We start from the raw sequence: 18,116 nt of genomic DNA on the forward strand, positions 1-18,116 counted from the left end.
TTTAAATGTACATACACACAATACACTCTATATTCTATAGGGGAAGAGTTGAAAACTCACCTACTATTTTGTTGGCAAGTATTTCATTCTTAAATACACCAGTTAATTCTAAACCTAGTTCAGTTGAATAGTCATAAATCAGCATGTTAATGACATGACTTTAGAGCTGCTAAACTAGGCCAGCAACATGCTGTATTGCAAGAAGATATTGATAGCCAGAGCTACGAACAACCACATACATTGATACCCTAACTAAAGGAAGAATATTAGACCAGATCTTTAAAAATCTAAGAACTCTTAAGAGACTCATTTACCATCCTATTGATATTTTAGCTCAAGTGATTTTGCAGTGAAATATTTCTGTTCCATTGTGCCTGTAGTATATGGATTTTGCTCTCTCCTGCTTTTGCTCCTTAGCTCTTAGTGTGAGCATCAGCTCTGCAATGGCTGATTTTACGATTCTAATTCAGAGTCTCGCTTTGGAGTTTATTTTACCAGTAACACCAAAATTATGAAAGAATCATGTCACAAGTAGGTTACTCTGTTATGGTACAATAATCTCAGCGTGGCTGCATGCTTTTCAGAATGTTTCCAGAACATACCAGTGCCCTAAGTAACAGGATAAAATCAAATCCAATTATAGGCAAAGATTTTTAAGAATACTTCTATTTTATTTATTAAAATATAAATGTGTTTGTGCTCAAATCACTGAGGAAGAAACAACATGGAAGATGATCATGCAGAAACACAGGGTGAAAGAAATTCACCCCTCCCCTCACAAAGCCTGGAGTTTGTGGGCCTGATCAAAAGTGTATGGAAGTCAATGGGGGTCTTTCCACTGACTTCCATGGGCTTTGGATCGGGCACTCTGTAAGGAATTAAGTAGGGACTGGGCAGATGGCATTTGCCTCTAAACTGTCACTTGCCTATGGGCTGGAATAGAAAGTCTAGTCCCCCTAAATCTATGCACTCTATGCTGGAATTTCAGGCTGCTGTATCTGGGTGTTTGTGGATCCTCTAGCCCCAGCCCCAGCCCCAGCCCCACCTATCCCCCCACAAACCTCTCCTTCCTATTTGCAGCCAACCAAGAATCCACCATGCACAGTTGTTCCACCCACAGCTTGCCCCATTCTCCACCCTGTACAGTCCCACCACAGGGATAAAGTCATACACAGGGCCCTCAGCCAGCTCTCTGCATGTGGGTGAGTTTAACCGAATGTAATTTCACGTAAACCCTAATCCTTTAGTCATTGCACACTCAAAATTCCCACTGGCTAAATGTCCCTGTCACGAAGTCCTTGCTCAGTCAAAATTCCCTGTAAGTCAATGGGAGTTTTGCCTAAGAACTCTAGTATCTGTACCCAAATAAGAGCTGGGTGTGTGCAATAATGTAGAGTTGGTGTCAAAAGTTTTTCAGAAAAAGGGGAATGACCAGAAACTAAGGGCCTAATTCTACTCTCACACTTATGTAATTCAATGGAGTTATGCCAGTATAAACCTACCATATATGAGTGGAGAACCAGGCCTGAAGTTTACTGAATACAGTGGAGTAGTATAGCCCATTATCTTATCCTGTTACCTAAAGCACAGCAGGCTGTGGAGCATTTCAAAACATTTTCTCTTTTTTGACTGTATGAATGTATCATATTAAGATGCATTCCTAGCATGTTTAATGCTTGCTGAGTTTCCACACGGAAATGATAGGAAAGCTATGGTAGTCTGGTTTTTCATTTATGTTTGCATCTTAAGGCCTGTCCATGTTTTGATGTTCAAAAACAGTCTAAATGTTTTCTATCTTAAATATGTGCACTAGTTTGCTGGGAAATCAGTGATTTGAAGTTATTTTTATATACCCAATCACAACAAAATGTAACATCAGAAGGTGATATAGTGGAAATGGAAAAGAGATGGAAAGACGAATGATGATGCTGATGAAAAAATACAGAAAGGAAAAAATCAACTAACAGAAATCAAAATGTAAAAAGCAAAATATATGTTTTAAGTTGGTCAAGCTTGCCAAATATATTTACACAGGGTTCTTTTCTCTGTCTTTTCAAATGGAGGAGTTCAAATTCTGAGGAAAAACTGCTAAGTTATTGCTACATTGAAGATATTTGATAATAAGGAAGATGGTAGAGTGGTGGTGCATGGTATGGAAGGATTTTTTCCCTAGAATAACCTATAGAATATTAAACAAACATCTGAAATGATGATTCCTGCTATAGCCTAGAAATCACACTTAATTCTGTTATGTGCATTCAAAAATAAATAGATCTACAAAATGTAGGCCCTGCATTACTCCAGCCCTTCCCTCTGCCATTCACACACACTGGCAAATGCAGCAAGAGGTTTCTATGTAGTTTTTGGCAAAAAGGTCATGGTACCTTGTACACTAAAAATACTGGAGGGAACAACACATCAGTGCCTGGGGAGGAGAGGAACACGATAGCCTTAGAAGTATTTTCCATCTCTAACTTCTACAATTCTATTATCCAAAATTTGGATTCTTGAGTCTTAATCCTGCAGTCCTTTTTCAGATAAAACATCTATTCACTTCACTGAGAAGGTGGCCTGCCTGAGTAGAGAATGTAGGATCAGGCCCCAAGCAGGAACACAACCCGCTACACAGGTCTCAACTGCAGTCTGGCTCACAATGGCTGAAGTTGAAAAACCTCTTGCACCCACTTGTCAAAGCCCCATAAATAATATCAAGGTACAAGACTTGCTTACAACTAGGGGAAAATGAGTGTGGTTCTGCATTCACATGCAGACTCAGCATTGCATCTTTTTTAGCTATCTTACAGAAAAGGAGCATGTGCAAAAGGAGCTTACACACATATTACCCAGTGCAGAGCCAGTCCTCATTCTACTCTACCAGAATGGGTTACTTCCATTTAAAAAAGCAAAGAAAACAAAATGGTCAAATTTTTGATTGCGGAAAGAGTGACCCATCAAAATTTTCTGTTTGCATGAATAATAGGAAGAACATATAAAATTGGGACATGAGAGAGTAAAGAGGCCCCTACTAATTAATTGTCTAGAAGAGAGGTGGAATATGTGTAGTGTAGTAATTCTTTACTGATCTGTAACGATCTGTAAAAGAGAAGGATAAAGTGATAGCTAAATGTACATCACTGCCTCTCCCAAGAAAAATCTGACAGTGAAGAATTTTCTGATAATACATTGGTCTTGTACTAAAATCAGCACTATCTGTGTGCTATACTGCTTTATTATTTAACTTATTCCCAGGAAACTGTACCAAGGGCAATTAAGATTTATAATCTAAATGGTTTCGAAATTATATCTCTGGGAAGTCAAATCTAAATTAAATCATACCAGGCTTTTAGGCTTCCCACGATCACATTTTCCTATTGAGCAAGTGCCTTTCAATGCAGAGAACTTCTCCTCTTACAGATCGTTCAGAATCTTTCCTTAAGCAAAACCTCCTTCCTATTGTTGGTGTCCTCATAACAAAATGACTAAAAATATTGGTTAGAGTTGAGACTTGCAAAACAGATGCTGCAAGGAAAATGTGAGCATCATTTCTGCAAGCCTTAGAGGCAAGCAATACAAAATGTAAGTGGTTCTCTCATATCTACATACTATGGAGATTCTCAGTCTCTTTACCCATACACTCTCTCTCGCTCCCTCCGTCTAGATAGCCAAAATGACATATACACAGACAAAAAATAAAATTATTAATTATATAAATTATCTGATACACACATGTATTATCTGTGTGTATGCACAGAAAGAGAGAATATACACACACAAGCATAATACAGTATTATAACGAAAATTAAATAAAATTAGAGCTAGAGAGACAGATAGAGGGTTTCTTCACCCAGGTGCCCAGCAGGTTCCCCTCCGCTAGCTCGGGGCTCTCCCGTGGGAGCAGCCAGTGCCCAGCCCCTGCGCCACTCACATGTCGGTGATGTTCTCCCGCTCGGCGCTCCTCTCCAGGACCGGGAAGGACACGATGCCCGGCGCGGGCTCGCTGCACCAGATCCGCGAGGCGCTGCATGTGCAAGGCGCCGGGCAGGCGAGCAAAGCCCTCCAGGAGCCCAGCACCACGCAGCAGAAGCCCCAGAGCCGGGCCAGACCGGGCCCCTGCCACCTCCTCCGCCAGGACACCATGCTGCCCCGATCAATCCAGCGCTGCCCGCTGCCCCGACGGCCTCCTCCAGCGACCGTCCCGGCGTGTGCGGAGCCTCCTGGGCGCTTCAGAGCGGCTGGGACTCGGGCATCCTGCTGCGGGAGGGCTCGGTGCCGGCCCCGGCTGGGCTCACATGGGAGCGCTGGGCCGGGCAGGAGCGACGCCTCCGCTCCCCGCTGCCTGCCCGGGCTCCCCGGGGCCGCTCGGGGCGAGCGCTGCAGGCGGCGGAGCTGGAGGGGAAAGAGAGACCGGTGAGAACGGAGCCGAGACTGGCCCAGCCCGGCCGCCGCCCGCCCGCCCCGGGAGCGCCAGCCCCAGCCCCGGGAGCTCAGCGCGGGCCCCTGACGGGCACCCGGGGCAGGGACCGTTCCCTCCCGGGCAGCTGCCCCTGCAGTGGGGACGCGGCTCCGGCGCCGAGCGCAGCCCGGGCAGCGGCAGCTCCTCGGCTCCCGATGATGCTGCAAAACGCCGGGCGGAGCGGGGAGGGCGCGGGAGCCGGCGAGGTGGGGCAGTGGGTCACCCGGGCGGGCTGGAGGCTGCAGGGGGGCGAGTGGCTCATGCTCCTACCTGCGGGGGCGCTGCCTGCTCCGGCCGCTGCTGCCTGGGGGAGAGGAATCGGCGCGCTGCTGCTGCCGGGGGGCTCGGAGCTCCTGGCTCTGCCCTTTACGCACAGTCTCCTTCCTCCAGTGGATAATAAAGCAGCCCAGCTCCTGCTCGAGCCCAAGCTCAGGAGCTGCTGGCAAAGTGACGTGGGGCTGACGCAGAGAGGGGCAGAAACTCCATAAAATGAGCCTGAAATCCAAAAAAAAAAAAAGAAGAAGAAGAAGAAGAAGACAAAAGCAACCAGGGGCGAGGGAGGGATGGAGGGGAGGGGAGAGAGAGGAGAGGAGGGTGCCTAGAACAAGATGCCAATAGGCAGGCTGGAGTCTATGCACACACAAACAATCACACACACACACACACACACCAGAGAGAGGTCAACCATCAGCACGGTCCCTCTTCTGAACCCTCCGGTCTTTGCTGTGTATGAAATCAAAGCCTGATTCTCGGAACACCAGCAACGCATCCTTCCCAACCCCAGAAAGACACACACAGACGTGATGTGCATGGAAAAGGGAGCCTTTTTCGCCACAGCGTAGGTCTGGCTCCCCGTTGCATTGGTTTGTCTGGATACTTTCTAAGATCAGCATTAGGGCTTTGTACATAGATCGCTCAGCACGGGCTTTCTGTGTCCGACTCACTGGGCATAATAACTAGTTAAGAAACCCTTTTGGACAGCTCAGCGTATTGGTTTCTCCCCTTGCTTTTTGTTAGTCCCGCACAGTGTCATGCACATTCCGTGCGCTTGCAACATTGCGTTATAGTCACTGGAGAAATATACCGCTTTTCCACCAGCTCTTCCAGCCTAGGTGGTAACTATTAGGCTAATGTAGCATACGCGTTATAGATTTGCACATCTCCACTATCTAGGGGCATATATGCAGATAATACACAAACCTATGCAAAGAGAAAGATTGTTTTTAAAAAGAATGTGAACTTTTATGATCGTATAATAAAATGTAATCGTTTTAAGAGCTCAGGTATGTGATGAATGAGCGACATTAAAATGCCTTGTCTGGGAATTTGCCTTTTCATTAGTGGCTCTGTCGGATTTTTTTTCCGCAGTAATTTGAAAGAAATGGGAAAATCCACCGCAGTGCCTCAGACTTCAGCGAGCTCTGGCGCCACCGCGTGTTCACAACCTGAACACCACAAGCAAAAGAAAACGCGCCCGGAGTCTGCGTGCGGTTTACTACTAATCTTTCTGTGCACGTCCTTTTCTGCTTCCTCTGGGCTCTGCACTACACCGTGCTTCTGATGGTCTTAAAGGGAATTCAGAATTGTGTTACCTGCTTTATTATCGTTTCCCTTTAATGCCGAAATGGAAATAGGGATTAGACGTTCTAATTTATGCGATGATTTAACTGGGAATTGGTCCTGCTTCGAGCAGGGGGTTGGACTAGATGACCTTCTGGGGTCCCTTCCAACCCTTATATTCTATGATTCTATGATTCTATGTGAACAAATAGGCGATGTGTGCACACAAATTAAGTCTCTGTGCAGGCAGGCAGGCACTTAACACCTGTGCACACAAATATCTGATTTGCATACCTACCTCAGTGATTTGCACATATAAATTAAGTGCAGGGGCACATACCTAACTTTGAAAATCTGGTTCAATATGACTAATCCTGTTGTTACCTCCTCTTCAACACTGGTCTCCTTCAGCCAAGCTCCATTGAAATACATTGACAAAGGCCCGTGAATTCATTGCATCACCTTTAATTGAATTTCTCCTAACTTGGTGTCCAAGCAGTTTGGTACACGGATTTTATGCCATTTTGGAAAAAAAAAAACTGTGGAAAGCCCTATATTGTCTTAATTTTATATTAACCAAGGATTTTTATATAACCATCTTAGGACTTCACTATAGAATTAAAAAGGTAGCAGATAAGTTGCAGTGGCATTGTTCCTTTTTTGTTTGTTTGTTTGTATGTATCAAGTGGGGATCATAATGTTTAGAAAGCACTTGGCACAGCACTTTTATTAATTGCATGAGCACTCAACTCTGTGTAAATCTGCCCAGGCTTCAGAAAACATCTAATTCTCACTGGGCATGCTCAAAGATTTGGCACTTCCATACAAAAATCCTGTCATCTTATTAGCATAGTCACAGCCATGCTATTAACACTAACTAGTAATATTATACCTCTCTTTAATGGGATGACTGAAGATAAATAGGCATAATTGGAAATATTGCCAACAATGTTATCTGGTTAAATTAAATTTCTTTTGAATGTGTGTAAAGGTTATAAAATTGTTATCCAGATATAAATCTGCCATCAAGAGTACATCCCCATTCTTGCCATGTGCTGAAGTATGACATGGCAAACATGGTAACTATCCTTAAAAGGGGGAACAAAGAAGACCCAGGGACCAGTCAGCCTAACTTTAATACCTGAAAAGGTACTGGAACTAATTATTAAGAAGTCAATTTGTAAACACAAAGAGCATAATAGGGTAATAAGGATTAGCCAACATGGATTTGTCAAGAACAATATCATGCCAAACCAACAGAATTTCATTCTTTGAGAGAGTTACAGGCCTAGGAGATGCGGGGAAGCTGTAGATGTGATATATCTTGATTTTAGTAAGGCTTTTGACAAGGTGCCATGTGACATTCTCATAAGCAAACTAGGGAAATGTGTTCTAGATTAAATTAGTATATGGTGGATACATAACTGGTTGAGAGACCATACTTAAAAAGTAGTTATGAATGGACAAGATTAGAATTCAAAACGACTTTGAGATTGGAGAATTGGTCCAAAATAAGCAAGGTGTAATTCAATAAGACAAGTACTTCACTTAGGAAGGAAAAATCAAATGCAGAACTTCAAAATGGGGAATAACTGGTGAGGTGGTCATACTGCGGGAAAGGATCTGGGGGTTATAGTGGATCACAAATTGCATGAGTCAACAATGTGAGGCAGTTGAAAAAAAGGCTAATATTCTGAGGTGTATTAACAGGAATGTTCTATATAAAACAAGGGAGGTAATTGTCCCATTCTACTCAGCACTGATGAGGCCACAGCTGGAATACTGTGTCCAATACTAGATGCCACATTTTTAGGAAAGATGTGAACAAACTGGAGAGAGTCAAGAGGAGAGCAACGGAAATGATAAAAGTGTTAGAAAACCTGACCTATGAGTAAAAGTTAAAACAACTGGGCATGTTTAGTCTTGATAAAAAAGAAGAGGGGTGGGAGGTGGAGATTCTGATAACAATCTTCAAAAATGTTAAGGGCTGTTAGAAAGAGGAGTCTGATTGATTATTCTCCATGTCCGCTGAAGGTAGGACAAGCAGAAAATGAATTAATCTGCAGCAAGGCAAATTTAGGTTAGATATTAGGAAAAATTTTCTATCAGAGTAGTTAAGCAATGGAATAGACAATCCTCCGTCAGGGATGGTCTAGATTTACTTGGTCCTGCCTCAGCGTAGGGGGCTGGACTTGATTATATTTCTATGATTCCTATGCTTGGTGACAATTATCTAGGTGCCACAGGGCCAAATTAATTTTTAGCTGTCCCTGATTTCTTGTTTTCTGCAGATAAGAATTTTTGGGGGCCTAATTCTTCTCTCACACTAGTTTTATGCCAGTCTAATACTATCAATTTACATCAGTGTAAATGATAGTGTAAATAAGGCTTGGTGGTCCCAAATAATGAGTACTTTCATGAGTACTTTTAAAAAAAAATCCCAATGTATATCTGGAGGAGAAATTATTTATGATTTGTATTACAATAGTGCCCAAGAGTGCTAGTCATGGACCAGGACCCCATACAGAACAAAAAGATGGTCCCTGACTCTAGAAATTTGCAATCTAAGTATAAAACAAGAGACAACAGATGGATATAGACAGACAGGAGAGTACAAGGAAACAATAATACAGTACTGATGAGCATGATAGGCAGTGGTATCTGCATACCAACATGAATGGAACAATTATTAAAGTATTGTAGAAGTACCCAAAATAAGGATATGTGTAGATCTAACAGATACCTTTGGTAGTATGATTATGAAAAAACCCACTTAGCTGACTATTAAGAAGAAAGGATTGTTCTGCAACCTCTCTGATCCATTCAGCACAGTTGTGGTTCACACACATGATCTCAAGGCAGGAAAAAGCACCGAAACCGCAGCACTCCCCTATACCAGTTGCCTGCCTCCTATATTCCAGTTGCTGTTTTATCATCATGGTATTGCTAATATCACTTTTGGGGGGGAAAAAAGACTTGAGTGGATGAGACTAAATGGTATTGATGATGTTAATTCTAGGTCTATAAAAGACTGCTGTTTTATATTGGTGCTCTAGTTTTTGCCTTATAAACAGGTGCTCATTTATGAGGCAACACAGTCTTCTATTGTTTTTAAAGCGAGGGGGGGAAAATAGCAGCTTAAATGTCTCCTAAGAGAATGTCTCTTAAGAGACATGCTAAAGAAGGCAGGATCAAGGGAGCAATTTCTGCTTGGGGAGAAAGGAATGAAAAGAGGCAGAACTCCATCCACATCAATAACATCCCTCCAGACCCAACAGTTTCCTAGTAATGTCATGGAGGCAAATTTGACTCTCCTGAGCATCAAGGTGGAAAATCTACACTTCAGATAAGTGAAAGCGTGACTTTTTGGACCACTACTTAACAGCTACATATAAGGGCACCAGAGCACATCCATCTTGTTACATTGCAGGCAAAATCTGAACACAGTGAAAGTCCTAAATGTTCTCTTGAAATTACAGGCCTCAGAGATTTAGATTGATCACTAAGGCATTAACTTGTGCCCCCACAAATAAATGATCTTTTCATTATAACACAGAAATTGTAGAAAATATCAGAAGAAATCAAATATACAATGGTGGGAGCTTCCTGACAGTACTGAAAAAGAATCTTTTTCTTAAAAGAACAATAGTCAAAATGTTCATACCTGACATGTCTGAGCAACTGCACCTGCCATTAGAGTTAATGAGAGTTGTAGGTCCAGAGCACCTCTAAATATCAGGCCACTTTTATTTAGGTTCCTAAACATGGAATCATCCAGCAGGAAGCTGGGAAAGGTAGGTAGGAGGGGGAGTCCTGGCTCAGTCTTTGGCTTTGCACATGAGAGGAGTACAGTGCACTATCCAAAGGGGTGGGTGCAGAACGTTCACTGTCCTTGGGCACTGGGAAGATAGTCGTCAGCAAAATTCTTCCCCCAATTCCCAACACAGGCTAGAGGCTTAATTACTGGGTTTTGTTATTCCAAATGTTCCACTTATTCACTGGTTTGTCTAGCTATTTCATCATTGCTGATTTTTCAAATTTTCTGAATAATAGAAGCATTTTCTTCGTCTGTTTCAAATCACATTCTTCATGCTTATTTCCCAAGGAGCAAAGCTGAAGCCTGCCATCTTGTGCTCAAGAAAGTTAACACTCTTTAAAAAAATAATATTTTTTTATTTGGAAGGGAGGAAAGATAGATTATCTGCTGCCCCCTTCCTGTCATCCCAAAATAACTGCATCTATTATGTCCCAACTAAAGAAAGAATGAAATGAGAGCCTAAGGAAATCACAATCAAAATTTATTGGATATTGCACTTTCTTCTTGAACCTTTCTCCTTAATACATTTAAATGCTCCGGTACCCATGGCATATTTTACATTCGCATCAGGCTTCAATGTGATGAAATTTCAGAGGAGGTCCCAATGATGTAATGAAAGAGTGGCACATAATCTAGTCACTCGGCCCATAATCTGGGTCTGTCTGGTGGGGAGAGGTATTAATCATAGGTTCCTGGTAATCTTCTAGTATATTTGTTTGCAATGTGCTATAAGAGCTGTTGCTTCTCCTCAGTAGACATGCTTTTTTCTACTCTACACCAAAACCTAAACCTTTTGCAAGAGCTAAAGGGAAGAGAGGGGAGCACAGCTCCCTCTTCTCTTCTAAAAATTTATAGAGAACACCTCTCTTCTCCCTGGTTCGCACTCACCAGTGTTTTGAACAGTCTGCAGCCAACTAAACAAAGGGTGAGTTTGAGTTTGGGTACATATAAAATAGGTAGGTTTCAGAGTAGCAGCCGTGTTAGTCTGTATTCGCAAAAAGAAAACAAGTACTAGTGGCACCTTAGAGACTAACCAATTTATTTGAGCATAAGCTTTCGTGAGCTACAGCTGCTCCCAAAAGCTTATGCTCAAATAAATTGGTTAGTCTCTAAGGTGCCACTAGTACTCCTTTTCTTTTTATAAAATAGCAGTTCGTTTGTAGTTGCACTCTGGACAACTTTAGATTTGCAGATCTGTGAATTCTGTGTCTACTAGTAAAGCATCAAGGAAAAGGAATTCCACATAATTTGGTCAATTTGCTTTAATATTCAGTTCTAATATTATTGTTAAGTGGTACATATTTACATTACATTTAATATTATTATCAATTGCATAGGTCTTGCCTACGTCATGGAAATCAATTTCCCCTTAGAGGATCCAATACTGAGCTAAGCTTTGTTCCCTCTTATCTTTATGCATGTGTGTGTGCACACATACACAAACGTTTCACTATAAAAGATAGGTGAGTCTTTATGTTTGAATTTGGAAATGTGGAAAATGCAAAAAGAATGATTTAAAAGTTTGCAAATCTAGATGATTTTTTTCCTCACCGCTCTGGAACAGACTTCCAAGGTATGTTGAGGAATCGCTATCATTGGACATTTTCAAGAACAGGTTGAACAAACACCTATCAGAGATGGTCTAGGTTTACTTGGTCCTGCCTCAAACCCGGGGGCTGGACTTGATGACTCAAGATATCTTCCATCCCTACATTTCTCTGACTGTATAAAAAGTCCTATAAAGGCTGAGCAGACGATGTTCAGAAACCTTCTTTAAAACAAAACTGGTGTCCAAAAATGGATCTTCAGTGTCTCTACTTAAAAGGATCAGAAATCAACTGAAATGTGGTTTAGCAACATAGCAGAACAACTAGCTCTTACCCATGTACACTGAGATTGCATATTGTGATGACGGGGGGGTTTGCTATGTGTTTTTTTTTTTAATAGGAACTGAGATGAAGTCATTTTAAATAAACCCCTGAAAAACCAGGAACTAATCATGACTTTATGATCCCTTACCCTCCTGGGCAATATTTGATCCAATAACCTAGAGATGGAAGATTCTATAGCTTATTGCCCAATTTACAGTTCCTGTACATGTGAGAAACATGAAGATGCTTGTCATGGCCAGACAAGTACCTCATTCAAGCTGAGGGCAGGACTCTCCTTTGCTCATAGAGCATTCTTATTTCCTTGGAAATTAATGGACCCACTTGGCTGTCCAATTTCATAAAGGAAGAATATTGCTCTTATGGTAGCCTACTCTATTGATGGCTTGGTACACATGGAGACTCTTGTCCATAATCACTGATGCCTTAGCTCCTGAACATGCCCTCTCTTCTCATTCTTATCACAGGTCACCATAGTACACAGATGATCAGTGAAGGATAAAGAAAGAAATGGAAATCTAGAGTGTCACAAATCATTCTCTCAAATGGATCAATTTAGTATGGAGAGGTTCTGAAATCCTAACTGTGACTAGTGGAGTTGAAGAAAGCTTTCTTCAACTACAGTGTCCAAGCACTATTTTGGGAATGGTTGATCTGATTTGCTTCCGTTGGAAAAAAAAGTACTTTGGTGGCAATTTCTGTTTATTTCATGGATAAGTTTAATAATAGTTGGACTGGAGATGGATCTATATCAACAGAGTAATGCTGGGAAGAAGCATCTAAGTTTTATCTGCTTCTGCTTACGGATGTTCTGTAGGTAACTGGGGAGCCTATAACCAACTAAATGAATCCATGCAGCTCATGATTTATAAAAGCAAGGATGGGGATGCTGAAGCTATTGTTAGCAGAGATTGTTGGTATCCTACAGAATAGAAAGTACCAGTTTCTTTAAAAGAAATGGTTGTCTGCCCTTGCCCAAGAAAGCATCACTTGAGGCTGACAAACTTGTCAATTACTTCCTTTTATCGAACCTTTCTTTCTTGGGGAACTATATTGAGAAGTTTGTGGCTAAGCAGCTCTGGTATCATCTGGAAGCTTCTGACATCCATGATACCTTTCAGTTTGATTTCATGACTGGGTATAGTATGGTAAGTGTGTTGATCTCCTTGGTCAATAATTTCCCCCCGACAATGGACAAAGATCAGGTATCCAGGCTGATTATTGTCTATGTCTCAGCAGCCTTCGATACCATTGACCCCAAGATGTTGTGAATTCATCACCAGGTGTGCAGATCCATGTTTCATTGACTCTATTCTTTTCCATCTAAAAGATTGGGTGGCTGGCCCCAAGTAGGTCCAGCTCCCTCTGTGCCAGAGCAGATGTTCCCATTTGGACAATTAAGAGGGTGTACAGGACAATGAGATCAGGAGGAGGATGTCAGGGACAGGACATAGATGTCCATGTCCAGTGGTTAGCATAGGGTGGGGGGCCAGCAGAGTACAGAACCAGGAGATCAGAAGCCACAAATTAGATACCAGGAACCAGGCCAAGTCAGGAAACCACAAGGTCAGGGGCAAGATACAGGAGCAGACAGCACTAGGTGAGCAGTCTGAAGCCGGAACTTGTATGGACATCTTCCTATTCCTCCTTCTGACTTAAGTAGAGGCGAGTGGGCCAGTCAGGAGCTCTAATGTTCCTCCAGCCAAGGCTCAGGTGTGGAGCCTTCTAGCGGAGCTGAGCTTCAAGGAGCGCCGATTCTAGTTGATGCCAGTAAGGCAATGGATGGAGGGATGGAGCATGATGACCCTCCCCAGGAGCCTTGCAGACCCAGGTTGAGACCCATGGTCATAACATCATCCCCTCTCCTAGGGGTATTTGGCAATATTCCTCAGTGCCCCTGAATAATGGCTTATTGGGGGACTGTCTAACTGATCACCAAACCTTAAGACAAAGCGGAGCCATCTGTAGTTTCTATTAAGTTCAGAGTAGCCTTGCATCACAAAGGCATTCGCAGGCCTGGGCTGCCACTGCATCTATGAAATTGTCAGCTTCTCCTCAATTGATGAGGGCCCATTGGATGGTACTCCATTGGGGCCCTCCAATGATGCACAGCCAGATAGGCACCTGCAAGAGGGAAGCCCCCTGACAGGGCATGGTGCATGTCCCAGTTTGAACATAGGTGTGGGGGGAATTCTTTTCTCACAGAACCCAGAACAGTCCCCCTTACCAAACCTATGGTAACTCATTTGCCGGGTTCCTTGGGGTTCACACAGGACAAGCAGAAATGGTGTGGTCAGGTTCTCCACATAGGTAGTGCCAATGCATCATTGCTTTTCTTTGGAGGTGAGCTGTCAATGAGCCAGATCCACCTGCATCAGTTCAGTAGGTGTCAAGAGTACCAACGTAATGGTACACAAACAGGGAGGCTGTAGGGACCCTCTCTTTTCCTCCCTACATTCCCATAACTGATCTTCTATGCAGATGGCAAGATCAATGAAGGTAGTCAGACCCCTGGGCATCTCCACACAGGCCAGCTCATCTTCAGTCTCCTCCTGCAGACCTCTTTGGAATTGGTACCACTGCACTGCACCATTTCACTGTGTGCTCAGTGAGACAGCAGAAGTGTGCCCACGTAGAAAGCAATGGTACCCTTCCCCTGTCAGAGTTTCCGTAGAGTAGCCTCACCCAAATGGATACAGTGACAGTTATTGACGATCATTGATACAGATTGGAGGAAGGAGTTCCAATTTGACAGCACTGGACTCTTACTCTCCAGCAGGGAGAAGCCCAGTCCAACACCTCCCCTATCAGCAGACTCACCAAGCCCACCTTGGTCAGGTCAAAGAAGCTCCCAGTTGGTCTGCTCCTCCTACTTAAGACAGAAAGAGGGACAGAAAGTTGTCTGTCCAACTGTTCTCCACCCAGTCTGTTTTGAACTGCTCACTCAGTGCTACCTGCTCTTGTCTTCTGGTTTCCTGATTCTGTCTGGTTCCTAGTATTTACCCTCAGTTCCTGACCTCAGCTCCTCATTCCATTTCTGAACTCTGTCTGGGGTAGGATCTGGGTAAGTTAGGAGAAACTAATTTAGTGAGAGCAGCCTGAGTATGTTAAGAAAAGTCTGAGGGTCAATTCTGGGGAAAGCTGCAGGGAACAGGAAGGTCTGAGACTTTGCTGCACACTGCTGTTCACACTCCCTTAGTCCAATCTGCAGGCCAGTGTAGACATGCCCTCAGAAAATGTGCTTTCCTTGCTATTCCAGTGCCCAGCTAAGACAAGGACCTGGATGGGAGTCAATTGACTGAAGTTCAATGGGGACAATACAGAGTTGATGCTGGTGGATGGCTTGGAAGCATTTTCAGGATATGGTAGAGTTGATATTTGATCCTTCTATGTATGGAGCATCTCAATAAAGTTCACAATCTGTGCAGTCTTTAGGTACCTCAATGGCTCCTAAACTCCACTCTTAATTTCCCATACTGCAGTATGAAGCTGCCTGCCTATTTAGTGGCATTTGCTTTACTGAGTATATTACACGTGTGCTCCATAGGCTGAAGGGGCTGTTGATTTGTTTCAGGATGTATTTCAAGGTATTAACTTTGATCTATAAACTATTTAATGTTAATGGTTCTGAATCTGAAGTCCATGCAGGGTTCTTATAGTACTAAGTGCAGCTTACCTTATATGGTGAAGAAAGGGCATTTCATTACTGGGGGTTTCACTACTGAGGTAATTTATTTCATACCTTAGCCCTTTATACAAATTGTGAGCATGCAGCAAGTGTTATGGCATTCATTTTCAATTTTTTCAACTGCCTTCTCCTTCACTGGATTTATGGTAGGGAATAATTTGTTTTGACATATTAAAATTCTGTGACAGATCAGCTCATTATGTGATTGGTTCAATCACACCAAACTCTCAGCATGTCCCATGCTTGTCTGTTCATCCAATGCCATAGTGTTAAGAGAAACGTCCACCAGAGTGCAATATGGTTCACCGGTGTGCTGCATCCTGTCAGGAACCATCAAGAAGGTGCAAAGGGAAAATATTTTTTACAGTCTTAAGCTAGTGAAAAAGATAGGGAAAATATCTTCTTTTTTCTTATTTTGTTAACACCTGAAAAACTTCAACTTAGTTCAGGAGCTAAGGCATCAGTGATTATGGACAAGAGTCACAATGTGTACCAAGCCATCAATAGAATAGGCTATATTCTTCCTTTATGAAATTGGACAGCCAAGTGGGTCCATTAATTTCAATTCATGACTTTTCTGCAAGTCTATCCAGTGAATTCAAAGGGCTTGAAGAGTGACCTATATTTCTAGAGCAGTGCATGAACATGAGAATATGAAGTACCAAGATGTCAACAAACTGACTTTATTTTTCATTAAAAATGTGATTGATCTAGACAAACAGATCAAATTAATAATTAACTGGTAAAGTTACCTTCCCTTGACTAGCTGCACTGGGCAGAAAATAGGCAGGGCTATGGATGGAAACAGAAAGTTACATGTGGTATCTTTACTCTATTCAGATATTCATATGAATGGAAGCCTCATTTGTGGACAGCGAACTAAACATAACTTTAAGGAGTTTTGTTGCTTGGGCTACAAGGAGAATGTATTTTTTCATACAATACTAGTCCTGTCAACTTACCTCATCTGTGAACCAGTTTTCAGGTACACTTAAGAAACAGTTGCCCTGAGAAGGACAGGATATTAGCAACTCCAATTACCATGTAGGTTCATATCTTTCACAAGTAAAGTTATTGTTCAAGACACACAAGCAACCCTGTAATGTAAGCCGAAAAACTCTGTGATAAAGCATGGAAATGGACTTTGAATGAGGCCCAGGTAGAATTTAGAGGGTACTTTGAGAAATAAGCAATATTTTTACTTAACCAATAGAAATTTTACATTTGGGGCATTTCTATAATAGAAAGCCAAGAGATCTTTAACATGTTTTATCAGAATCTAGTTTTTTAAAATGCTCCAGTGTAAGCTGTAGACAGCAGGGAAGGTAAGATGAGAAAATAAGTTATCTTGATAACCTTACCATGGGCAGCTAAGATTTCATATTTAGTTGTCTGACAAGAAAATGTGATTTTTGCCAATTTTCGTGGCCTTGTCTCACTCTCAATGAAATGTTCTGCTGGGTTGGTCCACGTTAAATTACATTGGTCTAGGATCTGAACAGAATAACTCTATTTGACTATTGTGACATGGTTTCTCAGCTTTCTCTTTATTTTTTAGTAAGCCTGACTCACTTGCTGCAATAAACTTGTCCTTGTTGTAATATAAATTAAAATGCCTCTGTCAGCATTACAATCAGTCTTTCATTGTGAGTGAGAACTGACACTGACTGACCACCTAACAATGAGATAGACTGGGATACACTTTTCCTGGTGAGAAGTACCTTACTCCTCAAGTAGTGCCATTGATTTCAGTGGGGTGGCTGAGCCCTGGTCTACACTAGGACTTTAGGTCGAATTTAGCAGCGTTAAATCGATGTAAACCTGCACCTGTCCACACGATGAAGCCCTTTATTTCGACTTAAAGGGCTCTTAAAATCGATTTCCTTACTCCACCCCTGACAAGTGGATTAGCGCTTAAATCAGCCTTGCCAGGTCGAATTTGGGGTACTATGGACACAATTCAACGGTATTGGCCTCCGGGAGCTATCCCAGGGTGCTCCATTGTGACTGCTCTAGACAGCACTCTCAACTCAGATGCACAATTGTTTGCTGTTGCTCTGACGCAGGGAGGGGCGACTGACGACATGGCTTACAGGGTTGGCTTACAGGGAGCTAAAATCAACAAAAGGGGTGGCTTTACATCAAGGAGTATTTCAGGCAGGACTTCACGGAGGGTTCCAATAAGAAATGGTGCACCTAAGTTATCATTCTTATTGGAAAAAGGAGGTTAGTCTGGCCTCTGATTGATACATGGCTAGATTTACCTCGCTGCATCTTCTCTGTGAGTGACTGCAGTGTGACCTAGAGGAATGAGTCCCTTAGACGGGGGGCGGGAGGGGGGGTTGCAAATGCGTACAAAACAAATCTGGTCTATTTCTTGTTTTGATACACTCCATCTATCTTTTACATCTTTGGCTGGCAGCAGACGGTGCAGAAGGACTGCAAGCCATCCACATCTCATGGCTCCTCGGCAGAAGATGGTACAATAGGACTGCTAGCCATCCTCATCTCTTGCCTGCCCGGCAGAAGATGATGCAATAGGACTGCTAGCAATCCGTATCACCTGCCTTCTTACCATAAGATGGTTCAATAGGACTGACTGCAGGACTAAAGAGAATGACTTGATCAAGTCACTCCAAATTTAGTCCCTTCGCCCATGTCTGCCCAGGTCCTGATTGACCTCACACAGGCGACCAGGAGCACCTCGGA

General features: G+C 42.7%; 1 protein-coding gene across 4 annotated transcripts in view; it reads right to left on the reverse strand.

Annotated features, from left to right (window-relative positions):
* NTRK2 (neurotrophic receptor tyrosine kinase 2) overlaps positions 1 to 4,948 on the reverse strand; it is a 277,184-nt gene extending 272,236 nt beyond the window's left edge. For 2 of the 4 annotated variants that reach the window (XM_075128680.1, XM_075128679.1), the window contains exons 1-2: positions 4,724 to 4,948; positions 3,926 to 4,386 (exon numbers count right to left, since the gene is read on the reverse strand). In XM_075128680.1, the coding sequence (XP_074984781.1) occupies positions 3,926 to 4,137 (212 nt within the window). In that variant the 5' untranslated portion in view covers positions 4,138 to 4,386; positions 4,724 to 4,948. The remainder of the gene's footprint in view (positions 1 to 3,925; positions 4,387 to 4,723) is intronic. The other 2 variants (XM_075128681.1, XM_075128682.1) reach the window with 2 other exon arrangements.
* Between the last annotated feature and the right edge of the window lie 13,168 nt (positions 4,949 to 18,116).

This window comes from Caretta caretta, chromosome 5 (genome assembly GCF_965140235.1).
Source record: "Caretta caretta isolate rCarCar2 chromosome 5, rCarCar1.hap1, whole genome shotgun sequence".
In the NCBI taxonomy this organism is placed as follows: Eukaryota; Metazoa; Chordata; order Testudines; family Cheloniidae; genus Caretta; species Caretta caretta.